This window comes from Trichoderma harzianum, assembly GCF_003025095.1.
Source record: "Trichoderma harzianum CBS 226.95 unplaced genomic scaffold M431scaffold_2, whole genome shotgun sequence".
Lineage (NCBI taxonomy): Eukaryota > Fungi > Ascomycota > Sordariomycetes > Hypocreales > Hypocreaceae > Trichoderma > Trichoderma harzianum.
Window position 1 is genome coordinate 2,661,205 of NW_020209250.1, and position 27,133 is coordinate 2,688,337.

General features: G+C 48.6%; 11 protein-coding genes across 11 annotated transcripts; 8 read left to right on the forward strand and 3 right to left on the reverse strand.

Annotated features, from left to right (window-relative positions):
- Window positions 1-1,255: 1,255 nt before the first annotated feature.
- M431DRAFT_74550 (hypothetical protein) lies at window positions 1,256-4,182 on the reverse strand (the record flags this gene model as incomplete). The annotated part of the gene is made up of 3 exons (XM_024922239.1): window positions 1,256-3,649; window positions 3,717-3,828; window positions 3,929-4,182. The coding sequence occupies 3 exons, from the start codon at window positions 4,180-4,182 to the stop codon at window positions 1,256-1,258; spliced, it is 2,760 nt and encodes a 919-aa protein (XP_024779098.1).
- A 2,294-nt stretch (window positions 4,183-6,476) lies between these two features.
- M431DRAFT_75919 (hypothetical protein) lies at window positions 6,477-8,169 on the forward strand (the record flags this gene model as incomplete). The annotated part of the gene is made up of 4 exons (XM_024922403.1): window positions 6,477-6,556; window positions 6,691-6,809; window positions 6,868-6,902; window positions 6,967-8,169. The coding sequence occupies 4 exons, from the start codon at window positions 6,477-6,479 to the stop codon at window positions 8,167-8,169; spliced, it is 1,437 nt and encodes a 478-aa protein (XP_024779099.1).
- Window positions 8,170-8,344: 175 nt separating this feature from the next.
- Window positions 8,345-9,031, reverse strand: M431DRAFT_478499 (hypothetical protein; the record flags this gene model as incomplete). The annotated part of the gene is made up of 1 exon (XM_024915680.1): window positions 8,345-9,031. The coding sequence occupies one exon, from the start codon at window positions 9,029-9,031 to the stop codon at window positions 8,345-8,347; it is 687 nt and encodes a 228-aa protein (XP_024779100.1).
- Window positions 9,032-10,500: 1,469 nt separating this feature from the next.
- Window positions 10,501-13,702, forward strand: M431DRAFT_504361 (hypothetical protein). The gene is made up of 2 exons (XM_024918464.1): window positions 10,501-13,139; window positions 13,202-13,702. The coding sequence occupies exons 1-2, from the start codon at window positions 10,911-10,913 to the stop codon at window positions 13,364-13,366; spliced, it is 2,394 nt and encodes a 797-aa protein (XP_024779101.1). The 5' UTR covers window positions 10,501-10,910; the 3' UTR covers window positions 13,367-13,702.
- An 889-nt stretch (window positions 13,703-14,591) lies between these two features.
- M431DRAFT_76992 (carbohydrate-binding module family 13 protein) lies at window positions 14,592-15,309 on the forward strand (the record flags this gene model as incomplete). The annotated part of the gene is made up of 4 exons (XM_024922526.1): window positions 14,592-14,695; window positions 14,765-14,874; window positions 14,972-15,075; window positions 15,163-15,309. The coding sequence occupies 4 exons, from the start codon at window positions 14,592-14,594 to the stop codon at window positions 15,307-15,309; spliced, it is 465 nt and encodes a 154-aa protein (XP_024779102.1).
- A 549-nt stretch (window positions 15,310-15,858) lies between these two features.
- Window positions 15,859-17,029, forward strand: M431DRAFT_303836 (hypothetical protein). Its single transcript, XM_024914171.1, has 4 exons — window positions 15,859-16,126; window positions 16,191-16,316; window positions 16,375-16,599; window positions 16,661-17,029. The coding sequence occupies exons 1-4, from the start codon at window positions 15,871-15,873 to the stop codon at window positions 16,942-16,944; spliced, it is 891 nt and encodes a 296-aa protein (XP_024779103.1). The 5' UTR covers window positions 15,859-15,870; the 3' UTR covers window positions 16,945-17,029.
- Window positions 17,030-17,114: 85 nt separating this feature from the next.
- On the reverse strand, window positions 17,115-18,584 carry M431DRAFT_478503 (hypothetical protein; the record flags this gene model as incomplete). Its single annotated transcript, XM_024915681.1, has 2 exons — window positions 17,115-18,257; window positions 18,327-18,584. The coding sequence occupies 2 exons, from the start codon at window positions 18,582-18,584 to the stop codon at window positions 17,115-17,117; spliced, it is 1,401 nt and encodes a 466-aa protein (XP_024779104.1).
- A 1,448-nt stretch (window positions 18,585-20,032) lies between these two features.
- On the forward strand, window positions 20,033-21,941 carry M431DRAFT_478504 (hypothetical protein; the record flags this gene model as incomplete). The annotated part of the gene is made up of 7 exons (XM_024915682.1): window positions 20,033-20,287; window positions 20,354-20,617; window positions 20,640-21,056; window positions 21,111-21,237; window positions 21,315-21,437; window positions 21,491-21,679; window positions 21,739-21,941. 7 exons carry the CDS (start codon window positions 20,033-20,035, stop codon window positions 21,939-21,941), a joined length of 1,578 nt encoding a protein of 525 aa, XP_024779105.1.
- An 842-nt stretch (window positions 21,942-22,783) lies between these two features.
- Window positions 22,784-23,535, forward strand: M431DRAFT_2034 (hypothetical protein; the record flags this gene model as incomplete). Its single annotated transcript, XM_024913355.1, has 2 exons — window positions 22,784-22,803; window positions 22,890-23,535. 2 exons carry the CDS (start codon window positions 22,784-22,786, stop codon window positions 23,533-23,535), a joined length of 666 nt encoding a protein of 221 aa, XP_024779106.1.
- A 1,922-nt stretch (window positions 23,536-25,457) lies between these two features.
- Window positions 25,458-25,883, forward strand: M431DRAFT_544874 (hypothetical protein; the record flags this gene model as incomplete). The annotated part of the gene is made up of 1 exon (XM_024921171.1): window positions 25,458-25,883. A coding segment is annotated over one exon (363 nt), but the record flags the coding sequence as incomplete, so codon positions are not given.
- Window positions 25,884-26,367: 484 nt separating this feature from the next.
- On the forward strand, window positions 26,368-26,961 carry M431DRAFT_76300 (hypothetical protein; the record flags this gene model as incomplete). Its single annotated transcript, XM_024922447.1, has 2 exons — window positions 26,368-26,723; window positions 26,778-26,961. Coding segments are annotated over 2 exons (540 nt in total), but the record flags the coding sequence as incomplete, so codon positions are not given.
- Between the last annotated feature and the right edge of the window lie 172 nt (window positions 26,962-27,133).

Below are 27,133 nucleotides of genomic sequence, written 5' to 3' on the forward strand. Positions count from 1 at the left end.
GCCGCTGGATGAAGCTGTCGACATGTTTGCGCCGAAGGGAGTAGCTTTGGTATGTATCAAGAGACTGGGCCTTCGTCTGTGTCCTCCTCTTGTTGCTTTTTACTGCTTTCAACGATTATCGATGTATCATAGCACAGCGATTTGGATGTGCTGATGTGCAGCGTCACTCCACTTCCTACACACTGGTGTACTGGGATAATGGATTTGGTGTGCGGTGCGAGAGGAGAGGCGAAAGATAGACTCGAGGCATGGACATCGAATCACACGCTTTTCTTTTGCTATCAATCCAACCCCAAAGTGTTTGACATCATGCTGCTGTGGTGGGGGTTGCATGGCAGGTCGGTAGTTGGCAAGGATCATATGCAAGGCTAATTGGTGGTACTGCTGCTTACTGTACATGCCCCTATGATATTGTATCAGCCATAGCAGCACAGCTGGATGTCTTGATACCATAAGGATGCTTTCGGGTGGTGATGATATCATCCAAATAAGTATTCCATAACTAAATGAGCTGCGTTATGATACAGGGTAGTGCGTGCGTAGAAAAGACGACACACCACAAAACCTCACCGAGGGATCTAAGAAGAGCTGCAAGCAGTAGCAAGCAACAAAGTAGCGTCACGAGAGAGTGAGCTATCACTATAAACTTCAGGTACACCAACTTTTATTGTTCTACCAAAATACATCCTAATAACCCATTTTGATCAATTTTATTGAATTCTCCTTCTTCCCAAAAAGACCCTTCACCACACAAAAGTCGAAGCGAAGAAAAAAATGTCAACGTGACAGCTAATCTAATATACACCAACACTCTGTGCTTCCCATTTCTCTATCCTCTACTAGTAAAAACTTGTTCGTCGTGGTATCGTTGCCCTAGAGTCTAGATATGTCCATCCAAAGGCAATGCTGGTATTGAAGGATCTTGTCGGGTGTTCAATGCCATCACACCAAGTATTGTCATAACAAAACCATAAACTCCAGGGCTATGCAGAAAAAAAAATGAACGTAACAGCATTCCGGCCTTCAAGCCAACATTTTGTTCCAAAGCAAGCAATAATCATTCGTGAAATCCATTCAAGTACGTGCTATGCAAGAATCCCCTTCGCCGGCCAAAACAACACGGCGAGATCCAAACGAAGAAAAAAAAAGAAAAAAAAAAGGAGAAAAAAAGGAGAAAAAAAGGAGAAGATGAGAAGCAATAAATCAGTACTGATAACTAGCTTTTTGTTTTTGGAAATCCAGGGGAGAGAAGGCTTCAAAGAGCTACTTTCCCCCCATTCATGCGAAATGGCGCGGATCCTAGTTGAACACTAGGACTGAAGGCCGAGGATGGTGTCGGTACACCATCTGATGACATGGATGAAATCGACGACAGTGAGTTGAATCCCGAGTGGCCTCTTGACATGGTGCCGGTGCGGGAGGACATGGAAATGCCAGGGTTGGCCATGAGCGTATCCGCACGATCAAACACGTTGCCTTGGAAAACTGCCGCAAATGATCCTGTCTGAGGTGTAGCAACCGTGGCTTGCATGGCCGGGCCCAGGGCTGCGCTTTGAGGCGTTATCGGAACCTGCGGCGTGGTCGGCGATAGAACGCCTGGTGGAAAAGACCCCGGGGGACCGCCGGCTGGTCTCAGGATGTAATTCCAGGGAGAGTTCATGATGATGATGGTCGTCTCCTTCATGCTCTGATGAATGGGCCGCAATCGAGCTCTAGTGTCAGGCGGCAGAGGAATGGTGTTAATCTCCGACTTGATCTTAGAAGCCATCTTTGTCCAGGCCGAGATGAAATTGCTGCATAGGCTCCAAAATCCTGCGTGAGATCGCACTCCCGGGTCCTTCAGCTTGATGAGAGACAATCGGTTCTTCAAAATCTCCGTTTGTTGGATAGCATCGTTACACATGGCAATGAGATTCTTCCAGTCCCGGATCATTGCACTCGGGGCTCGCTGTTGTATGGCGTTTCGAATGCCTCCCGTCAATTGAACATTAAAGTTGGGTAAGATGTGAAGAACGACATCTGTTGACCGTTGCAAGGCCAAATATATCTTGTCGAACTGGGCGTCTTCCTCGGAGAAATCGGAGCTGATATCGCGCCCAAATGATGATGGGAACGAATCATTAGATCTGGGCGTTGCTGATGCAAGTCTCGCAGTGCGACTGCCTGCGTTATTATACGGAACAAGTATGTCAGTGGCCACTCTGAGGTTGCTTGGGTTATGCATAATGGGACCGCTACGATTTCGAGGGGGCGCTGGCTTTTGAGGCGCGGGGACAGGCGCGGGAGCAACCGCAGCCGCCTCACGGAAGTAAGGCTTAATAGTATTGCTGTTGTCAGGGGCTTCCAAGGCGGGAAGACTATGCTTGCTGTGTTCCGTAGACACGGAAGACAGCGTGACGCGAAGCTCCATTATACTGTTATAAATCAACATCAGGAGCGTCCGAATATAACGAGCATCTCCATTGTTGACAAAAGTATCGATATTATCGGCCAGCAGTGTGCAAACATGACCATACGCCCCGACTAGGGTCTGGCAGGCGCGGTGCACATTAGCATTGTCTCCAAACGGGCCTTCTTCGTCCTCCGCTACCGCCATGTCGTGCTTCTGGATTTCCTGCTCCAGCTCTTCGACGTGAGAGTTGGTGTTGTAGAAGACAATTTCGAGACTCGAACGTTTTGCAGACCCATCATTTGTTAGGGTCATGAGCATCTGGATCATGGGGTGGATTTGGAAAACGGAATAGAGAATGCCTTTGGCGGCTTCAATCACGGGGTCGAAGATCTTGGACTCCCGACGGCGTTCGGGGAGGACGGAGAGTCTTCTTACGTAGACTGGTCGCGCGAGAGAGTCTGTAGGCGTTGCTGGGCTCTTGGATGTCGTTGCTTGCGTCCCCTGCATAGCAGAGCCATGGCTCAGCCCTCGGTAGTGACTCCATCTATTGCTGCCCTCAACCTCATCGAGCGTGCCTAAATCCGAGGGTGCCTTTTTCGCGAGTATGCCCATGCGGCGTTGACGACTACTTGATCTCTCCGAATGCATCAGAGTTTCAGAGTTGCTGCGTCCGCGCTCGTTGATGTTTCCAATCGTCAACGGCATGACGCCGGGGCGACGGGTGGTGGTGCTCTGCTGCGATAGGCCTCGATAATGTGATCGTGATGGGATGGGGGGAGGAGGCCGTGTTCCAATGCCGGGTATCCGCATGTCCGATACATCAGAGCTGCTCACTTTGATCGGGAATCGCCCGCTCGGCATGCGTCTGAGAGGCATCCGCGGAGTGTCCGTGCCCTCGCTGGATTCATCGCCAGTCGCCTCCGCGTCACGGCCGCTAATGACGTGTAACTTCATAAACTTCTTTATATGAGCTGTAATCGCCAGATCGGTCATCTCGCCCTCTCTTCCAGATCCTTCACCAGAAGGACTTGGGGATGGTATTTGCAACGCATCCCGTGGAGGAAAGCTGATAGGGTTCCCATCAAATTTGAGCACTTGGAGCGAGGTCATTTCGGCCAGGCAAACGGGCAATTCCCGGATCTGGTTCTTTGGGATCGAAAGAACTTTGAGAGACGAAAGTCGTGCAATGTCCGGTGGCAAAACTCGTAGCTGATTACGGCCGAGATCGAGGATTTCGAGAGATTTGAGCTCACAAAGCTAATGCACATGTTAGACTTGGTCCATGCAACGATGAGACAAAGTAAAGGGATATATGGGATCGCACAGGCAAGGGAAATTCTTTAATCTGGTTGCCTCTAATGTTGAGATATCGAAGCGAAACACACTCGGCGAAACGGGCGGGCAAAGACGAAAGCTGGTTGTGTGATAGAGCGAGCCTGTATTGTAACGACTAGTAGTCAGCAAACAAGACCTCTCCTTTGCTGGATGTTTTCCTTCTTGTAGGGAAGAAAAAAATCATGACTGTTGGCTGCTCACCGTTCCAGCTCGTTCTTGACTATATCAACCACCTCTTCGGGGAGCTTCTGTATGCCCTTGCGGCTCAGGTCGATGGTAACGCCCGACTTGAGGCCGGGGCCGACGTCGACAGCTTGGCTTTCATTTTCGAGGGCATGTTGCATTGCCTCGCGGGTGAGACTGATAACCTGAGCGGGCGTCAAGATGGGCGTGGGAGGCGGGTTTCCATTGGGAGACGGGCCATTCCGGCCATTGGGCAGCGGCGGAAGCGGCATCATGGGCGGCTGCTGGCCGTTCGAAGGAGCAGTGTTGAGAGGAGGACGACGTGCTTGAGATGGATTGTTATTATCGGGCATGGCCATGCCTATGCCTGTGCCCCTGAGAGCAGTGGCGGGGGGCCCAGGAGCAGCTCCAGGACTCGCGCCCATGCCAGCAGGCATTCGGTCGGGTCGCTCCATGGCGACTAACCGGGAGGTCGCTGTTCAAATCAACCGTCTATTTTCTTTTTTTTTTCTGTTCGCACACACAGACTCTCCCAGAGGGCCGGTACAGAGCACCTGTATCGGATACTCTGATTCGGCCGTTGGGAGCCTTGCAGGGCCGAGGCACTTGGGAGTAGAAAATGTTTCAAAAGCCCCCTCTCCAACCCTCGCGCCAGAAATCTGGGGAATTTTGCGATTAAGCAGATCGGGACTGCGACGAATGACCAAGCGAAGCACGTGAGATCATCATGATCAAGCCCGGCCAGGCGCCTAGAGGAGATTTTGCCGTTTTCGCCTTGCAGAAGGGATTGAAGATGAAGAGCCAGAGACACGAGGTCGCGAGAGAGAAGCCGGTCGTTGGACGTGGTTTGGACGTGAGGCTCTTGGCGGGATTGGATCGGATTGGGTTGGACTGATTGGACTGGGGCCGAAGCTGGACGGTTAGAGCCCCTGAAACACTAGCGGGTGGTTGGCGAGGACAGTGCGAGAGTCGCTGCGAGGGTGAAGCCACAGCGGCTAGGCTGGGCCAACCTCGCCCTGAGAACGACCCTGATAGGGGACGGCATACCTGTAGGCTGTATGTACGGCGTCTATCTTTTTTTTTTTTAGAGCGCCCGCAGCTAGTTGAGCTCCGGAGCTGACTGTAACGGATCATCGATAGCAGACACGTAGCTGCATATAAACATTAGGTTGATTTGATCCATCGACTGGAGGATATACTCCGTGCTGCTCTAGGATTTGTTGTTCCCTACCCAATGGAGGCTCCCGTATACAGCACTTGGACGTGTATATCATGGATGTCATATTCATGCTACTATGCCGGGGTAGTTTTGCTCGTATCTGCCTGAACCTTAGATACTCGTACTGGTGCCCGCGACTCCACCGCAGCATCCGGGATTGCCCAACTGCATAAACATTGACTCGCATGCCCTGCAAGCACGAGCGCGGGAAGCAATGCGTTCACCAAGCAGTATGGGGCTGTCCGAAGTGCTGATAAAGCATGGAGCAATACTGTACAGCTCCGTACTCTGGAGATCGATATCGCCACTTGTTGGGCGCTTCATCGGCCCCTTTTTCTACTATAATCCCACCATACTCATGTTTTACGTAGGACCCAACTCTATAAGGAACAATCGTCCTATCTCTCACATTGAATCCCGCAGCAACAGAGCATTTCCGTGTTAATCTCTTCAGAGCAAGCCCTTAAGTCGCTAGGCTAGGCATTTATGACGTCCATAGCAAACCGGGAATATTATGGGCACTCATACCCAGTTCAGCAACTCATCCTGCCAGCTTGTTGCTCCAGGAAACCGGAGTGCTGATTTTGGCCAGGGATGCTCCCAAGCAGGACTCAGGAATGCGTTCAACTTCGCATTGGCCGCAATACAGCCGGGGTAGAGAAAAAAAAGCAGTTGAAGAGAGGAGACGCTAGTATGGCGCTATTCATTATGGGGAACAGTGTTTAAACGGCCTGCAACTCTGATTTGTTTACTTGTACTCCGTACCACAGCGTTTCCGCGTCGTACCAGCAATCGAAGCAAACGAAGAGAGGGCATCTAGCACATGTAAGTGGATGGATTATCAGAAGCTCCAGGATCGTATGCTTGCCGTTGCACAAGAAACTAAGACGCGACCCTCCAGAAGAACACGAATGAAAAGCAGACAACACGTGCCTCCAGGCAACACCTCCTTAGCAAGGTATTGACTACTTTGTAAGGCGCTTCTATTAATATGCGTGCGGCCAGATGGTGTGTCCTGGGCTCACGTACCCAATACAAGGACCCCAGCTCCTAACCACGGTACCAGGTACTCCATGTCCCGCGTCCCCGAAAGTGGCCATTCGCGTTCTAGAAGAGCGTCAAAATGCTTCTAACGCGAGCTAACGTGAAGCTTCAATGTTCACTCTTTGAGTCTCAGCAAGCCCGCATACGAGTACTCGTACCAGCTCTATCGGCTCACGGCGCACTCAAAGACCTCGATGCTGCGTGATTCTTTACTCACTCACTCGCTCATCCGTTGTGCCGCGTCCCAGCCAATGCCAGCCTCTGCCTCGCTGCCGTCGCCCTGAAGTCTCGATTCTCTCTGCCATGCCCCCCCTGCAGAGGGCAAATTCATGCACGGACATCGGATTCACTCTCCGGCGGCAGTTCCACAAGGACGATTTCAGGTAAGCTCGGTGGATTTGTTGTTTTTTGTCGTCATTTCCCCGAGTCGTCAGGTTCCTTGCCTTTCTTCTGGAGGACGTCCTTTTCATCGTATGCAGGGCTGAAACTGACATTCACACGCAATCGGCTACTCAAGACCCCATCAGCGTGAAATTATTGAGGCGGCATTAGACGGCCATGATGTATACGTCCAAGCAGCCACGTCATTCGGGAAGAGCCTATGCTTCCAGTTGCCCGCCGTAATTGATCAAGGCAGTGAGTTGTCGCCTTAAAGAGAGGAGAATGGAGGGAGACTAATGGGCATTTCGGCCAGTCACGATTGTCGTTTCGCCGTTGCTAAGTTTGATGGTACGGTTGGCCGACAAGCTGGTTTCCGTCGATAAGTGTTGGTAGCTGATGATGCTACCTGTAGATCAACCAAGTAGAGGCTTTGAGAGCCGCAGGGATCGATGCCAGTTCCTTGAACAGCAACACATCGCGTGATGAGAGAGATCGCATCCAGCGAGATCTAGAAACTGGCCATCCGAGGACCAGACTCCTTTACGTCACCCCGGAGCTATGCTCAGGCTCGCGGTTTCGCGAGCGCCTACAGCTCGTACACAGACAGAAGGAGCTTGCTCGCATCGCCATTGATGAGGCTCATTGCATATCGGAATGGGGCCATGATTTCAGGAAAGATTTCAAGCGACTATCTTGGTTTCGAGAGACGTTTCCAGATGTGCCCATCATGTGCCTCACAGCGACGGCGAATGCCCAAGTTCGACAAGATATCCTCAAAATATTGCGTCTCGATGCCACGCCAGAAAGGATAAAAACGTTTCTGATGAGTCCAGAGAGGGGCAATCTTCATCTGGAAATCAGATACACCAAAGACGAGGATGACAACCGGATATCGGACTTTTTGAAATGGATACATGCCGTATATGATCGTAGGCGCGCCGAACCGCGGCAGAGTGAGCTGGCGAAGCAGCGTGAGAGAACCGAAAATGTTTCGGGCATCATATATACCATGTCTCGCGATGAATGCGAGTCGCTTTCAGCCAGTCTCCGAGACGCAGGCGTCGGCGCACGACCATTTCATGCGAAGCTGCCCAAAGATGTCAAGGAAGACACCTTGACCAACTGGATCAACAATGAGCCAGGCTACGATATCATCGTGGCTACAACAGCGTTTGGCATGGGCATTGATAAAGATAATGTACGATTCGTCGTGCACTGGCGGCTTCCAAAGTCCTTTGAGGGGTATTACCAAGAAGTCGGGCGAGCAGGTCGCGATGGCAACGCCAGCTATTGCTTCCTATACTATAGCCGAGAGGACCTCGAACGAGTCACACGGATGATAAAGAGCGACACAAAAGCCGATTCAAACTATGAGTCGCGACTAAGGAGTCTGCAGGCATTGGCATACTACTGCGAGAGCATCAATGCCTGCCGACACGCAGCGATATGCAAATATTTCGGCGAAGAGACAGTTCCAGCGTGCGATTTCGCATGTGATTTTCACAAGGACCCTGACGATCTCGAAGATAGATTCGTGAGGGGATTGGCTAGCGAAGAATGGGTGAGCACACAGGCAATGCAAGGCACATATGACAATTACGCAGGTGACTACTGAGGCGAAACTTTAAAAGGACGAAGAAGAATGGATTTTGGGTCTGTCAACTGAAAGCATCGAAACTACATAGCTATCTATATAGACGAGAGTCGCATGAAATTTAGATATTATTGCACAATCCCCAATGCTGTTGCGCCCTTTGTCTACCAAATCTATTTTGCATGACAGACGAGAATCAGTGTTTCTTCTCTTCCTTCTGAGCTCTCTTCGCGGCAATAATCGAGTCTAGCCTCTTCCACGTCGTCACACCTTCGACAAAAATGTTGCCGGCCCATTTCCACCACACCCAAGAGAATCTCGGAACGCCATGCTTCTGCAGCTTCCATTTGTCAAGCAAGTACACCTCGACCGTGTGGATACCAAAAACTAGCCAGAAAATCGACCTGACGATCCACAAGAACCACTCCGGGCCTCCTGGAAACACCACCCTGAGCGTTTCCCACACGGCGCTCCCTGGCGCAACCCACGGCAAGCCAGCGTAGCAGATGTAGTAAAAGACGACGCCGCCGAGAGGAATCCAGTCGAAGCCTCTGGGCCTGGCCCATTCTGTGAGATAGATGTCGCTGATGCCGAGTGCCTCGCGAGCAGTGACGTCCATGGCGATGACACGAGGACGGGCTTCGGCCCAGGATGACAAAGGGGGAGAGAAGGGGACATTGTAGGTGCTGCCGTTGCGGGTTTTGATGGTCATGCCGGCGAGGTTCATGTCCTGGATGGCGGGGGAGGCCGTGGCAGCGCGAGCAGAGAGACCGGCATAGTGGCGGAGGTAGTGGGAGAGTTCGCGGGAGTGCTGCGTGTTCATATGAGTGATGATGCGGGTTTTCATCTCCTGCTCGGAGGGAGGAGCACGATTTGTCGCCATGGTGCCTTTTCCCGTCGCGAGGCGGTTTGGAAGATAAAATTTTTGGGATCAATTGAGATGGGAGAGGATATTTAATTGGGTGCTGGGAGTGAAATGATGTTACACCATAGGGTCAGTTGATGATGAGGTGAGAAGAAGTTGAGAGTGGAGTCGGCGGATAACGATGTACATGGGTACCGAATGCTAGGCCAAATACCTCGACTGGACCATTCGACTGATCCAGTGTCAGGTATATAACAGGGTAGTATGGTTGTGCCACGTGGATATGGACATCGATTGATCGCCTTTTTTGGATCCTTTTGGCAATTTTAGATTTCATTGCCGGCATTCAGTCGATCTCTTGTTATATTCGCTGCCGTGCCGGCCTAAATACAATGAACCTAGGTAACCTAGACTCATACCACGTCGCGGTGATCTCGCAATTTACCTATTCAAGTCGAATTTGGGTGTTCTGTTGAGAGAAGTCACAGTTTCATTATTGCCCATTACTATAATTTGTGTCCTTTCTCAGTAGATTGATAATAATCATCAATGGCTGGCAGTTTTAGCAATCCGAGGTTCTTGGGTGGCAAAGCACTACTAGTGTTCAATGCTAATTTAACAGCTTTACTGGGTAAAACACGCATCAACCCAATAAAGCAATGAAATCTAGCTGTCTATGCAATTATTGTATGCAGAGCACCGTCGTCCTTTTTGCAGCATTGAGAATGTGATTTCCATTACGTAGATGATGGATGACCGAGCTTCACGTGTAAGCGCCATTTACGCGGCCGGATGGCTATCGGAAGCATAATGGCTGCACCTAAGAGACTGGGGAAAAAAAGAGATCCAATCTTCGATTCTCGGACCCGCAATGTTACCGGCAGTCCGTGAGTCACTCGAAATTCTAGCAGGGAATTTGATCCTGGTGGAGATTGGTGCAACGAAAGTGCGGAATTAGAGCAAATATCCGTCGTTAGCTGGACCGTGTATAACCACGTTTTGATCTAGCTTGACGGTGGCTTTAGAAGTGATTGCCGGTCTGATAGAGTATATGTACATGTACCTAAGAGAAAGCAGATTTAATAGCATGATCCTTATAGAGCCCGAATTGCCTTTTAATCTGGTCATGATGAACAATCATTATGAAATACCGCGATAGACAGCCGAATGTTTAATGACGGACGCTCCGGACCCGGAGGTGAGGGCAGCCGATGGGTGGGTTGAGTCGGTGGGTTTATTTCGCCGGAGGACGCCGGATATGTCAATTTTCATCAGCGATTCGGGGCCGCGCTTGGCCAGTTTGGAAAGTCTGAGCGAGCTGTGCACCAGGGTTGCAGAACCTGTCTGTCATGCTTGGATCGTGCTGGACGCAGAGATATAATGATGGTCGAGGCAGCCATTTCGCGAATCGCGAAGGATTTCACTAGATGCCCTCAAGCACCGGGTAAATTCCCCTTTCATCACATCAACAACGTTTCGTCATATTCGACACGCACGAGCTAAATACGACAGAGGCCGCGCACGCCGGAAAAAGGAGCCGGAATTAACATACATATATATACCAACATATATAGCGAGAAAGGACAGGGACTGGCGTATTCTTGAGGTTTCCTGGCTCTTTAATTCCCATCCATGTGAACTCGGAGGTCCGAGGCAGCCAAGGCCAACTAATGACTAAGCAGCGCGATACCTTCTGCTTCTGGAATAGAGCGTCGGACGTCGGCTCGGCTTTGGCTTGAAAAGGCGCTCATGACACACGTTGCAGCAAAATCTTTATCAGATCAGATTGATAAAAATCTCAACCACCAAACATTTTTGACCCAAGGACCCCTCCTCTCGCCTCGCGCAGTATTTCCTTGTCTCTTTTTTTTCGTCGTAACTCCGACATAACTTCGCCATGGCTGATCGCAGTGAGAGCCCGGACTCCGACGGCGGTTCGGTATCAAGACATGATTCTGACCAACCACCGGCTCGCAAGAGACAGCGCGTGCGACTGAGCTGTCTCGAATGCCGCCGCCGCAAGCTCTCGTGCGATCGTGGCTTTCCATGCGAGCGCTGCATTAAGAGCGGCACCCCTGATCGCTGCAGCTACGAATCACGCAACGGGGAAGTTGTTAATGCATCATCCGGCATTCCTCCGTCCTTTGCGCAGCTGGACTCGCGCCGCTTCGGGATTGGAGATGCGGTTTCGGGCTTTGGCCCCCGAGACTCTGAACTGGCCCGCCAAGATCATGACCGCATCCGCCGGCTGGAGCTGGAAATTACCCAGCTCAAGAACCTGCTCACCAGGCCCGGTGCGTCTCTAGATGGCAGCACCATCGTGGGCAGCACCAACTCGCCGTCGATGCAGAAAGATGAGGGCGCTGACGGCGAGGCGAGACCTCCTGCGGAAGAGCAGGAGATCATTCAGAAGAGTGGCATGGCGGGTGAAAATGGCGAGCTGCGATTCTTCCGTGGCAAAGGCTTCCGCACTCGTTACTTTGGCCCCCACAATGCAAGTATGGCCTTTGTCGAGCTGACCGGCCTGTGTCCCTTTATGCGGGAGACGGCGGATGAGTGGCTGCGGCCGGTGATTCTTCATGACCGCAAGGACCGCAAGCGCCGCCAGGAGGAGCGAGAGACTATCTTTGAGCAGTCGGATCCGGAGCTCGAGGCTCTTCTTCCTCCCAGGGAAGAGGCGGATGCCCTCATAAATGTCTATCTTGAACAGTTTGAGCAGATTCACCGCATTGTACACGTGCCCACCTTCCGCAAGGAGTATGCGGAGTTTTGGACTCCTGGGAGCAAGCACAGATACGCAGCCTTCACGGCTTTAGTCTTGTCGATGATGGCTGTTGCAAGCTGCGTGCATACCCACGATGAGCTCAAGTTTATTGGCATGATGTCGAAGCCACGACACATGGCTGAAAAGTGGATCATTGCGTGCGACGCATGGGCGGACAGGCAGAGCCAGAAGCACCGGCGACTTATTCACTATCAGATTGCCTGTCTGCTCTACCTTGGCAAGCGCGTTAATACCATTAAGAAGAAGCGCTTCTGGACCAGCTCGGGAGCTCTGATCCGCGATGGCATCGCTGTCGGACTGCACCGTGAGCCGAGCCACATGGGCGGCAAGATCACCGTTTACAACCAGGAGATGCGGCGGAGGATATGGGCAACAGTGCAGGAGTTTGATATGCAGGCTTCGTTTGACCACGGCCTGCCGACCTTGGTGAGCCAGCTTCACTTCGACACCAACCCTCCTCGGAACCTGGACGACGAAGACTTCGACGAGAACACGACGACATTGCCGCCTTCCAAGCCGGCCAAGGAGTATACGTATTCCTCGTTCCAAAACTTGGCGCGACAGAGCTTGCCTCTACGTCTCGAGCTCAGCCGTCTTCTTACTGGGCCGGTGTCCGAGATAGACTACGACCAAGTCATTCGATATACCAATGACTTGACTCATGAAATCGACGCTCTCCCTTCCTGGGATATGAGCCCTGAAAATAACAGCGATAGCAAGAAGAACCCACTGATCGCATACACGTTGCTGCATGTCCAGCTGCGGCAATACATTACCCCTCTGCATCAACCCTACCTCAAGCTACGCAAGCAAAACTCCAAGTACCAGTACTCAGAAATCATTTATTACAATGCTGCGCGAGATATGGTTCTTCTGCACGATAAGCTGTACGAGCAGGGCGTACGAGCACTCAACTTCTTGCGAGAGGACGCTCTCACAACGGCTATCAACCTCTGCAGTGTCACGATGCTACAGCCGCGCGGGTCGACTAACATGATCATGATCAACTCGCACCATACGGTGAAGCTCATCGAGAAGTGCATTGCCATGAAGGAAGATCGTCTGCTGCGTTGCGGCAACAACGAGCCGTGGGGATACTCCATTATGTGCGCGGCCTTGGGACTTCTCGAAGCTCATCTGGGAACTAAGACGACTGAGGCGGCCAAGTCCACATCGGCCGAGAGATTTGTGAATCTCCATTATAAGCTTCTTGCGAACCAGGAGCCTCCTCTATCGTCGGCTCCGCTGCCAGGTACTCCTCTCCATCCCCCTCCTATCGGCCCAATCGCCGGACCAGGCATTGGCCCCGTTCCTGGTTTGGAACTGCCTGATGGAACCAAGGTGAGTAGTATTTATCCGTCGTTCATTTTTTGTGTATAAGATGGTGCTAACTTTGTCTTTAGTCTGTAACCCCATTTACCTTCCCAGCACCATTGCCAGTCTCTGTGGATCCATCATCATGGGGCGTTAATGACAATACGCAGCCCTTTAACCTCGACCCAAGCCTTGAACTGCTGGGTCTTAATCTTAATGAGCTCTGGGGAGAGTCATGGGAGCTGGGGTTGTAAAAAACCCCGCAAAAGGAGCGACTGTTTTAGTATATGAGAGCGCGTGTGTGATATGAGACAGGCCAGCCTGTTTTGTCTGTTTTTTCCCATGACATCGAACTTGTAAAATTGTTGGCGTTTTGCTTGTACTTGTACGAATGGCGTTTTGGTGTATATTATAGAGATACCATGTAAGCATCACAGCTCTTATGATTCTGCGACATGCTGGGGCGTAAGATGTATGTAATAGTATGTACGCGAACTTTGTTATGAGTTTTGATAGCTGGAGCTAGGGGGACATTCGTCTATATTGATATAGTTATAATTATGTATTCACTGCAATGATGAAGCAACTACATGTGACGAAACAATCCTATTGCGCTACACCGCGAAGCCCCTCAACTCTCTGGAGAGAATGTTATGCAAGCCACATCATAAGCTAGAGCATTATTCAGGTTGAAGCTGTCAGACATGAGTGTTTCTCTGTTGAGCTAGCCACTTGCACAACGGGATGTCGCGAGAGCTGATATCTAGCGCAACCGGGATGCATGCTTGCTCACACTACTTTGGGTCTGGAACTACATCAAGACATGCTAAAGGCGCCTCGACGTCCTTAGAGATGCAGGTCAGCACGGGTACGAAAACTGCAAACATCATTACTGGCCAGTAATAAGGCTAATTTTATGCTTGACCATGGGTTGACACTAGTAGCTAGAGGTCGGGAACGGCACTCATCAATAGTACGTGCAGTAAGTGCCGCCACGCGCCCGGGGCTAGATATCTCAGCTCTGAGGATGGTGATGAGTCTATACTCTTATTGGATGAAGGGAGCTAGATTAGACGGCAACTATTGATTGCTTGGCTAACAAATGCTACTCCAAAGCTACGGTCTCGAATTGCATCGTAAGCAGCCCGTGTAAACATGACCAACGCCTCAATAGTTAGCGGCATCGCGTCTCAGCCGCAGATGGTAGAAGTGCTAGAGATACTGCTGCGCCCCGGTAGTCATGCGTCTGGATGCGAGCTATTACCTAGAGAAGCTGAAATGGCTTATTTTCATCATTAAAAAAAAAAAAAAAATGATAGCATCTCTAGATAGCAAAAAAGTATATAAAACAGTGAACAATCCCTCTTATTCTCAAATCCAAGCCCGTCTTATCTGAAGCAAAGCACTGAATAAACGCCTTGGCAATACATTTATTCTTCTTCTTTCCATCCAAGAGTTAAACATCAAACTCAGTTCATCATGCCTCTCAAGGACGGAATCTACATCATCTCTAGCACTCTCTCGGGCAATCCAGTCCTTGATATTTATCAGGCGGCCAACCCCTTAACGGCCCCATTAACGGTGTGATTGGCTTGTCAATTTCACTCCAGGGCCATGTCTCGTTAAATATTCATCAACTAACGCATCTAAAGCACGAGACAGACTACTAATAACCAGCATCAGCAGTGGGTTGTAACCACTCTTCGCCGGGGTGTCTACAGTCTGGGATCCGTCATTGGCAACGCTTGGATCACTGCTCCCGGTATGTTTCCATAAATTTGTTTATTCACTGTTTCATCTGAAATAAGACTATTGCATTTTTTAATTCCTCAAATGCTCATTCTAAATCTTCTACTTAGTTGATGGCAGTGTTGCACAGCTCGATACATCCGTATACAACCCTATCTATAACGAGGGTACTCGTTGGAAAATTACCAACATCCAGAATGACACCTACCAATGGGTACTTTTCTTTTCTTTCTTTTTATATCTTTTTCATTCATATTACTCCATAATTTCGTAATTTGGGGTGAAGTATTCCGTGACTAAGACATTTCTTAGAATTGAGAGCGTGCAGTTCCCAGGCCGTGTGATAGATCTCGAATATGCTAGCTCTGACGACAACACTGCTGCTATTCTGTATCCGAGTCAGCAGTCCCCCAACCAGATCTGGAAATTCATACCTATTGCGATATAGTGGATTGACATTATGTTGTTTGATAAGATGGATATAATGTGGAGGACCTTTTTCTCTTCCATAGATGTGTAGAGCATAAGACTAGGTAGTATATTAAACACGTGGTTAGCTGAGATTCTCGTTGACGGGAATTGCAGTCTAAAGATGCTACAGCGTCTTTATATATCAAAGCCTTAATTATCGTGCACATCTTACACCTACGCAAAGCCGTTCTCTACGCTGTGTGTTCCTTTCCACCTGCTTTAGCCTCGCCGGAATACTATACATCTATATGATCCGATGTTAAGTCTCTTGCCGCAGGATATGGTGAATCTTCGTTCATGTTACAACGTATAACGCAGGTACAGTTTTATGGTGGTAATTTGATATGGATCGTTATTTGAGTACAATATGCACCTAATTGAGCCTTCATACGGAACTCTGCATGAGTGGCCTGTCTACAAAGCGGGGAGCTTATGCTTATGCTGACCCAGACACTATAAGAACCACGACAACCCCTACGTTACACTTTCAGCGCTCCAAAGTCTACTAGAGTGCTCACTACAGGCCTATCTGCACACCATGTCGGACCCCAAGACCGTCGACACCGAAAGTGCTGGGCTGTTATACAACCCCGACAACGAGCATGAAGACGAATGCTGCTCACATTGCGGCCGAGCATACAAGCCGCTTTCTCATCAAAAGGAACGAAGCAAAGCAACTTGGATTATTATCTGGATCCTTCTCTGTGCACTTTTGATCAACATAGGTGGGCTGCTATTACAACTACATCGAGTTCCTAGTGGCGTGCAGAAAGACCCTTCGTTGCAATTATACTGTAAGCCCTCACCTAGTCAACGTTGTTGTGTCTGCTCTTCGGCCTAACTTTCAATTGCGACAAGCCCCGGTTAATGACCTGGTGGAATATGTTCCGCATCTATTCAACAGGAGTAGGGGAGAACATAAAACGAAATTTCAAGGATGGCCAACAGATGAAATCGACGATAACTGGGCATCATTATATTCACGTTAGTTCTGCCATTTAGCACTGATTCAACTAATACTAATCGTTGATCATGTTTGTAGCCGGCATGTTAAGTGCGATCGATGCTCATACTGCTTCTCTGTTGCCTGAGCGCACAGCCCGCCTCCCGCTAGAGGGGAGAGAAAACGAATATGTCATGACGCTCGATATTTTCCACCAAATGCATTGCTTAGATGTTGTGAGGATGGCGTTATATCGGGATCGATACGACAAGCATTTCTACTTTCCCAATGGCACGGTGGATTATTGCAAGTGGTTGCATGTTGGTATGTCTTGTCATGATCCAGATTAATGGAGGACGAGTGGCTCACTTTTTCCATCTCCCAGACCATTGCTTGGACCAAGTCCGTCAAGCGCTCATCTGCCAGGCGGATGTCAGCGTTGTTTACTTTGAATGGAGCGAGATTGTGCAAGGCCTTCGGCCTCGAGTAGATAACCAGCACACCTGTCGTAACTTCGACAAGGTTCTTGACTGGGCTGCTGAACACACGGTAAGTGCGCACAATTGGCACCCCAGCAAACACGTCGTGGAAGGACACGATGGAAAACTGGAAATTCAGAAGGGCAGAAATCATGCACTACCAGGTCAAGGAGAATGTAATGCCGTGTAGGCTATCTGGCTAGACTGTAGAACGGATAGGAAGATATACATATGTAGAAATAAAGTATGCACGCAATTTTGTTTATATCTTCAACGCTGCCTACTGTTCTCATATGGCTCCATGCCATGCAAGTCTGTCTCATATATGACATACAAATGCCATTGCTCTACTTGACACATCTATTTCTCTTCTCTTTCCTCTTCTACCGAGTCACTCGAATCCATTGATACAGGTTTGTAGGACATCAAACCTTCAGTCTCCATGCTCTTCATGTCTGTCATCTCATCATGTCTTTGGGCTTGATAGGTGTTGAGTCCCAACAAAGCCATGACCAATATAAGAAACAGTGGTTCATATGGCATATCAATGGTTCCGAAGCGACTGTGCCAGAACATGTGCGCAAACTTGGTACCGTCGCCGCCGACTTTTAGAATCGCCCAGATGTTGAAACCCACAATAGCAATAATTGGGATACATAAGACCGCAAGAGCAAATGAGAGTGGTTTTCGAATGAGTTTTTCTTCCATTGAAAGCCCTCTTTGGTGTTCATGAGTAGTAGTGCGTCGTCCCACAAGCATAAAGGCAGCGGCAGCAGCGCCGACAAACAGATAGATTCCAAGAAAAATGGTAACAATGGCAGGTCGAGTACTCTCAGCTGTAGCAGTAAAGTCTGCGAGTGATGCAAGGAGAAAGACAACGGAGAAAACAGCCAGATAGGCATATGGAAGAATCCTTCTGACGATTTTTGACCGTATGCTGTCCGGTGGTGAAGCTTCACTCCCAGCGACAAGCTTATGAATCATGAACATGACGACAGAGTTTTGGGTTAACTCGAGACCGTACCACAAAATTTGCAAAGCAGATGCTGCTTTGGACTCCCCAAGCTGTAGGGAACCCCATCTAAATCCAACTTGGGCAATTGAAATGATGCCTAGCGTAGCCATTGAAGGGTCTATAAGCTGTGTTAAAGCCAGTTGTGTAATATAATAAATCCATATAGAATTCAAGAAAAACCATAGCGGTGCCAAGAAGGTGTAGACAGTACGCAGGCCGTTTCGGAACGCTGGGAGTATTCCATTTGGATCGATCGCCAATAATGTACCTGAGTACGACTTGGCCGAATGGCTGTACGCTGCGGCGCAGAAATAGCCTGGGCCTTGGACGGGATACACAATCGCTATGGGCTTCTTCAAGTCGATGGCGCGTGTAATCATGGGGTGCTTTGCTTTCGCTCTAGCATGGTCTGAGATTAAGAATTCGCCAATCTGACTTTCTTTGCAGAGCTTCCGTTCCACGTTTTGTGAGTTGCAGAAGATCTCCTTCTGGTGATGTGGCAGTGGTGTTAGTGTGCCGGATGTCTATGCTGCAGAAGCTTGGATGGCGCAACTTACATCCTGAGCACCAGGAAGGTGAATGCCTCCTAGATGTTCATCTCCCAGCTCAAATACAACTACGCTCACTGAGCCCTCTGCGGCAGCATCAAACGTGACGACGAGGGAGGATGCAGTACTAGGCTGGAATGCGTGGTCGCCATTCATATCAACGCATCGCTGATGGTTTGCCCATTGCTGGTCAAGGACGAATGACCTCTGAATACCAAATACTGATCGACATAGTAATGAAAGTACAGCGAATGTACGAATGGCCATATTGTAATAGAAAGCCGGGAGAGTCATGACTTGGCTTTCCGATATGTCCGTCAACAAAGAGTTGTGAGTAGCAAACTGGATGTTGCAACTGTTCAAGCTCTAAAGACAGCATACAGTTACACTGAAGACTGGGTGTGGCTATGTACTGCGACTCCTCACCAATGCCGCCTGTCAGCGGACTGCTGACGATCCTTCCGTAGGCTGTGCAGGACGCATTCACGGATAGTCTGCTATTTCCATGCAATTACATGAAGTGATACTTTGCAGATAATGAGTTACTTCACGACCCACTTACGATATCTCCAGGTCTTAGTGCTGATGGAGCTTAACCGCCCTAAAGACGGGATCATCATACAGGGGGGAGGGGGGTGGTATATCGGCCGGCACTTCCCTCGTATGTACGAGTACGGAGGGAGTGTGTAAACAAAGAATAAACGGATAGACGAGGTTACATACGCGAGATCACTTCTGAAAACCGGGCATGGGTATTCCTGTCATCTGAATGAATCTGTCTGACCAACACGGGCGTAACGGAATCTCCGCGTACAACATGGAGGTGTGTTAGTGCGCGATTCAACTACCCGCATAGGCCCTTGCTCCCGGCCTTAGAGGAAGTGGGCTTCGGATGGTTGAGCTTACTGTATGAGGCAAATGCTCAGAGCTGCTATTAGCGAAAAACTAATTGACGAATGCATTTCCTGATCCTGCAAACTCCTTTTCGGCCGAAGGCTTCTCCCATGCTGTCAATGGTCCGCTATCAGGCTAATAAATGGGCCTTCTGAATCCTCATGATGTATCACAAAAAACATGATTCTCGCACAAGTACTTCAAGGATTCGAGTCTGATTAGCCCGCAGATGCCTTTCCTCTTGCAGTAAGTTTCATCTGACCTTGAGACAAGGTACAGTTCTGAATCTATATCCTTAAAGCTTTTGCTGCATACCGGACAATAGCGGTCTTATGAGGGGGGCTTTACACTTGATACACCTACGCCTTGTTAGGATAGGAGTCATCAAGATAATATTCTGCTAGGATCCTGGACAACTATCCAAACATATCACAGAGTGCCCCGCTTATAGGCTCTTCAAAGTTGGATGTAGGTTAGCAAGCTTACATGTCCGCGTGAACATTGCTGAGCTTGTTATTTGACGCAGACTGAAAAGTCTTGAATCCTGGCTCACGGCTCAGAACTACATGTAACCACGCTTGCACAAAATACATTGAATAGATCCTCAATAGCTGCTCGGGCAAATAATGCCGAATCAGGCAGGTAGTGTAACACATTCAATTGCACCATTCCGCTCAGCATGACTAGCCAGAATTCTGGTATACTTTGTAGTGATCGTAGTTGGTTTCCACTGCTCTCTCATTTACGCGGTAGCAACAGTCATTTCATTGCACCCACCTGGCCCGCAACAACACACTCTGTATTCCCTCCAACACTTCGACATGTCTACTCTCCTGTTTGACCCATTGACAACGACAACTGTCGAGCTGCAGCAGCGACTAGTTAGCGGTAAATTAAGTAGTGTTCAGATTATCGAGACATACCTCACCCAAATAGATGCACATAATCCGGCCCTTAATGCCTTCATCTCACTTGCTCCTCGAGATGCTCTTAGAAGCATCGCAGCAGCGCTCGATGATGAGCGCGCTGCTGGATCTCTTCGCGGCCCTTTCCATGGCATACCCATTGTTCTAAAGGTATGAACTTTACCTTCACACTGGATTCAATTATTTCTGATGCATTTCTTTTGTGACCTGGTTTAGGATAGCATTATGACGGCTTCAGAGCTTGGGATGCCTACAACTGCGGGCTCTTTCGCGCTGGTGCAAGCCAAATGCAAAAAGAATGCTCCGTTGGTAGAAAAATTAATAGATGCTGGCCTAATCATCCTGGGCAAGGCCAATTTGACCGAGTTCTGTGGCCTGAAGACCTCGGCCATGATGCCTGGATGGTCTGCTTACGGTGGCCAGACGCTGTCTCCGTATGTTGGCCAGATTGAGGATAATGAGACAATTCTTGGACACTCTGTTCGTGCATCACCACCCTTAGTCGCCTTATTACCCTGAAGTTTCGTCTAATAGAGCATGTGCACAGTCACCTGGAGGCTCATCGACAGGACCAGCTGTAGCTATAGCTGCTGGATTTGCCCCTCTGTCGATAGGCACTGAGACTACAGGATCGATTATGGTGCCTGCGTCCCGAAACGCCCTGTATGCAATCAAGCCTACTGTTGGGGATGTCGACATGAGAGGAGTGTTCTCTCTAAGTGAACTCTATGATGCCGCCGGACCAATGGCGAAATCAACCGCTGATCTTGTGCCTGTAACCGAGATACTCCTGGGTCGCAAACTGACCTCTGCAGGGCAAAAAAATTGGCAAGGTTTGTCAGTTGGCTTCGCTGATCCGAGGGTATGGAATCTGGGCGACTCAATGTGCCGACAGCATGAAGGCACAGCAGAAGAGATGGTCAGTCGTTGATATGGCCTTTCGTCTCATTCATTGAGTGCTAATGATGAGTAGATCGAGACTTACGAGCTAGTTGTCTCCATGTTAAAGGAGGCCGGTGGCGCTATCCATTATCCCGTTGCTGTCCCGGATGTTTCAGAGTTGACCGTTGATGGTAAAGAGGCATTTATGAAGATTGCATGTAAGATAAGTTCAAGTTTCTGTGATCAAAGTGGAAGTTTTACATCAATCTGCTTACACGACTAATTGCAACTATAGTTTGGGATTGCAAGAACAGAACCATTGACAATTTTCTCAAAGAATACGAGGAATCGCCCGTGCGATCGCTTGCTGACATTGTTAAGTTCAATGAAGAGCACAAAGATGATGCTCTCCCTCATCGTAAGCTATCTGAACCACTTACCAGTTTCCTAAGGTGGCTAATCGCTCTTTAGCATTCCCTGACCAGAGTGATCTTCACAAGTGTCTGGCCAACGCCGATGAGGAAGAAGAGATAGAGTTTCTCAAGAAGGGACTACGGGCAAAAGCGAGACAACTTTTGGACTCTACCTTCGATACGGAAGGAGTGAGCATTATCGCTGCGCCCACAGATTCGGCGCTGCTGATCCATGGCGCAGCTGCAGGTGTGTAGAAGAGCATGAAGATGGATGTGGCATTGAAACTAATTGGAAATGGAAACTAGGCTACCCTACTGCAAATGTTCCTCTTGGAATTCTGTCGTACAATGGCAGAGCATACGGTACTTGTTTAATTGCCAAGGCAGGCGAGGAAGAGACGCTGCTGCAGTTTATGAGTATCTATGAGAACACGCTCTCACCAAGGCCTGTTCCTGATCTTAGAAAGCTATCCCCCATAGCAGGCCATAAAAAGATAGGGCCTCAGTGAAGCATACAATAGTTACTAGGAATAAGCAAGATGAGCCATAATCGCATGTACCTAAGCTTCATTTCTCCGAAGATCCCTGTCCTAACTGAGCTCAGCCTTCATATTTACCTAAACATACATATGGAAGTAAAAAATCCACTCAAAGCCTCTAAAATGATACAAGTTTGGACTGTGAAACTAACATCCTGATCACCTTCCATATTAGACTACATTATCTAAGACTTTCTTTTGTTCGAAGTAAACCAGCTGATTTTACAGATGCTGACGAACTTCTTGTCGGATACGGTCTCCGAATACAAAGCGGGCTAAAACCCGCGGTATTATCCGGCTCTATCGTAACCGTAAGCGTAGACGGGCGGAACCGAGGCAAATGCCTCTTTGAGATAACACGGCATTTGAAGTGCGGTTACATTGACTGTCGGGGGCTCGTCCGAGCCTCAAAAGTCCTCATACCCCCAGGGTAACAGGATGGAATCTTGATGCTGACTATTCGCACCCCGCAGGGGATATGACACTAATGCATGCATACAGGTAATGGCCGATCCTTGTAACTAGAGGGAGGGATCGGTATCTTACTGTAATTCAAGATCTTGGATAATGATCTTGACTCAAGTCACGCGGCCCGAGCGGACTTCGGCGCCCCTGTCCTGTGACTGTCTCTTTTCCCCAGGTTGCAGTGAGGTACCAACTGTCAGATTCTTTTTCTCTTCGATGTTGAATTCACGTCTGTGTTAAGGCAATTCGATATCATCACTTTCCACTGCATCTGGTGCCAATGCTGGGCTCATACCACTTCACTAATCATCACCATCGATAAAGAAGCAACCCAAGTCGATTGCACAATGGTACACGAATATCAAAAGTAAGCGTGGTACTGCCCAGTTTTATTTGTTATTTTTGTTTAGTCTTGATCCCTACTTCGTATTACTGACACATTTATTTCTGCAGGATCGAACTTGGAGAAACAGGCAATGAGAACGACCCAATTCTTGAGCCCCGGAAGCGAAAGAGACTTGGATATGTGACTATCCTCATAATAATCAAGGATGTTATCTTGGTTGTCCTCGCCCTAGCCGCTGCTATCGCATTATACATGCAATCGCGACCTACTTCAACGGGGACCAGATGTGACTGCGGCTCTAGCACGGCCGAGGCACGCGCAATGGGCTGTAAATACGATACTATTGCCGCCGCATGGTTGCCTCCGCAATGTATCGACAGTGAACTAGTTGCTGAGTTTGAAAAGATGGGAGATGGAGAGAATGGCACTTGGCAGTATTGGGTGGATGCAGAGCATTCCCGGCTGTTGAGTATAGACGAAGTCGGCGCATTGGCAGATACCAACGGCTTCTTCTGGACTACCACCAACTGGCATTTCATGCATTGTTTTTACTACTGGAGAAAGCAACAACGAGCACGTTTTACGGGGGTGTTGATTGAGCCGAGATACGACAACGAGCGCCACGTGAAGCACTGTGGACAAATATTCAAGGATCCAGGTCCCATTGCGTACTCGTACGTGGAGCTGAAGAGCAGCAGGCTTGAGGAACCAGAGTTTCTGAAGCACAAGGGTCACAACGACCACAAATTATGATTCAATACAATTTTCTTCTGAGTTTGAAGATAGATTTCGCAAGTAGCTTGTAGTATAATAAGCTTGCGATTGAACAAAAAAACTGATAGCATAATACAGTCAATTGCTCAAGCCTGCACTGCGTAGAAGAGCTTAAATCGTTACATTTCTTTAACTATTCTGCTCTCTACTTTGCGCATTCGTAACTTAGTCTGTTTGTGGGACTTTTTAAAAACAAAGTGCGCTGAGTCTTGACTCAAACTTCTCAACCGATATGAGAAAATATTGAACCTTCAAGTGGTCTGCACACAATAGATGGCATTCGTCCTGACAATCAGGTTTACAAACATCAGAGAGAGAATACCATATCGCGGGCCCATGTTTCAATCTCATAGCCAAGATTGAACTGCAAGTTATCGGTAAGTTGGTTGTGCCGAATTCATCGAATTGCTTACCCGTTGCGGAAAGTAGCCTTTGATGAATCAGTAATGACTAACATAATAGCATAACTCCTGGTGCAACCCAATGTTTGCATCTACTTTACTAGGTGTCAGCAGGATCATCCAGATGTTTGCGATATTTGGTTACTTCGAACTGTACGGAGAACTCCATCGGTCTGATTGTTAACCCTCGAATCAATTCTCCGCTTTCGTACTCTGAGCCTATCTCTGAACACTGTATGTATACTAATACTTTCTTACGGATATACGATGTATTGTGGGGAGGACAAGGGCTATTATCCCGCCCTCAACATCCCAGGGGAGTCAGCTTCCAAATTGAGCCTTTACCCCTGCACAGGATACTCCCGCTCTTCCCCCCCACGCTAAGAAGCACACGCCTCTTATCTTCGTCAGATAATGAGATGAACCTGTTACCGAACTAAAGGCAGATCCTGTTCCATTCTAATCCGTGCCGAAAGACTCGGGCCCCGCGAAGGAGGTAGGGGAGGGAGTACGCATAAAGCTTGTAAGCTGCAACGCTATTCCGAACATTGAGCGAGAACTACGGAGTACGGAGATAGCCACACCTGGTCCAAAGAACCCCACACGCAGTAATCTCCCACTCCAGTTTAGATACAGTAGGTATAGCAATAAGTACGGCTTCTTTACTCCGAAGAAATACAGGTACTCTTACCTGCACCCCATAGGCTTGACAACAGGGAATAAAGGTGATGATAACCCTGCTAGTCGTAGCTACGTGTCATATTGTAGAACGGGCGCTTAAGCGCTTTCATCGCCTTTGGAAGAATCTAGGGTTGACACAAGAAGTACCTTGCGTACACGGACGGAGATGCCTTTTTGCCAAGCTCAGGAACATCTATGCAGATCAAAAGAGGAGCATTATCGTCAACTCGTTGTGAGCTTCGGCCGAATGCTTTCAGGGAGTTATCGATGCCCTCCGAACAACTAAGACTCGCAAAGTCCACATCTTATTCTCAAACGCACATTAGGGAGCAGTTGTCCTTCTCAATCCGGACAACAATCGGGCTCACAGTTGAAATGTTCAAATCACTGAGTCTTTATTCAGGTGTCTCATTCACCTTCCTGGCACTCTCGCTGGTGCTTCTTCTTGCGGGCCAACGTTATGAGCCAAGCGATCTAGAATGTGCCCAGAGCGTGTCTTCATGGTGTAAGTTGAGGGTTGAAGCGCAAAAGCTATCAGCCATATAATACTAACATGCATCAGCTCCTGCATGGGATGCAGTTGAATATACTTGGCAAACATTTCAGAACGGCTTTTCTCAAAAGTCAATATATCGAGGTGTTCCAACTTTGGAGCTGGAAGAAGCGTGGAACGCTTCATTACAACGTATGCAATCATTTCGTAGCTCTGAAAGTATTACTGAATGCTAATGATTCGCCAAAGACAATCCTATCGTTATCCCGACAACCCAATTAACAGGTTTACATGATGCGGAGACTCAATTAGTGCAGCCAGAAAAAGGCAATGGTGCTTTGGCCTATCTTGAAGTTTTTCGAAACCTAGGATGCTTGAACCTTTTGCGGCAGCACACATACAGGGAAGAGTATGACTACTCTTACTTGGATGCATTCCAAGGTACCGAGGCGCAAATAATGGCTCGAGTTGATGGTTGTGTGCAGAGGCTTCGGGAGGTGCTCATGTGTTTGGGCGACACAACACCATATCTAATCATGTTGACTCCAGAAAAAGCTCAGAAAGAGTCGCCTGATTTTAACACATTGCATAATTGCCGCAATTTTGATAAAATTCTAGAATGGACGAAGGAGAGAGAGAGTCCTACGCTGCATAAGCTGCCAAATTTGTATAGCCTTAGCCGTGAGTAGTTAAAATTGTTTAGGCAGAGAACTAGCCTTACTGACATCGTCTGCAAAAAATAAATAAATCTATGTTATAGTGGAATAGCAAAGCCCCTAGAAAATGTGTATAAGAGATTAGGCGGTAGAGAAATAGCCCATATATAACTACCTATCAGATTACCGGTCATATATATAAACCGGTTGCCCCCCATTAGTCCACTTCTCCTTTCATCTCCCTCGCGTCTCTGCTATATTCGTAACTGCAGACCTTACAAGCAACACATTGAATATCAACAAGATGAAGCTAGGAGAGAGCAGTAAATTCTGTACCTCGGCTTTTCTGCCATTTGTCGGCGGCGGCCTCCTCGGATCCATCATCACCCAAGCGGTGATCCCACGAGCAAATTGGCACTCGTGTCAGCAACTCGGTCTTGAGGCAGCAGCACGGCCTCCCACTGTATCAACACCTCCACAGGCACCACGTATGATAGAGTTAATACCTTCCCCCCAAGAAGAGAACTAACCATGCCCCGCAACAGTAGACATTTTCTGGGATAATACAGATCTCTCAACTCATCACATGGTACGCACGAATGGCACGTACAATCAAACGTCTCCTTTCCGGGGCCCACCCACAAAAGAAGTTGATGCTGCGTGGGGAAAGTATTGGCAAACTTGGACATTTAGCGTGAATGAAGAGCAATTCAAGGCCTCGATGCCCCAGTATACGGAAGAGGCAGTTCGTCTTGACGATGGGCGCTATCTAGCGACATTTGAATACACCCACCAGTTACACTGTCTGTATAATCTCTTCAGGGCGTCATATATGGACTCATATCCGGATGAGAAAGCCAGCTACGACGAGAATCCTCAAGAGTGGCACGGCCGAGTAGACCACTGCATAGAAATCTTGAGACAAAAGCTGGAGTGGTACGTTATATATCTACAAATGTCTGATCTCCGAGTACTGATCAATCTGAACAGCGATCGTGATACGGGACTCGTGTTGTATGACTGGGTTAAGGGAAGGAAAGCCCCTACGGCGAACTTCAACGTCGCGCGTATGTGTTACGACTGGGAGCCTGTGGAGAAATGGGCGCAAAGCCATGAGGTTAATGATTTCCCGAAGAAGCCAAAGAACGTTGTGCAACTCTCTAGAATTCCATAAGTAGAGTCTGGGTGGTTGGGAAACTTACATATCTGTTACTGTTCTATCGTTTAACTCCAAATTGATGCTATATAGAGTTTACTTAATGGACACCAATAGTAGCAATAAAATAAACAAGCTCTCCTCAATTATATTCAGGATCTATATTCTTCCTCATCGCTTTCAGGGCCAC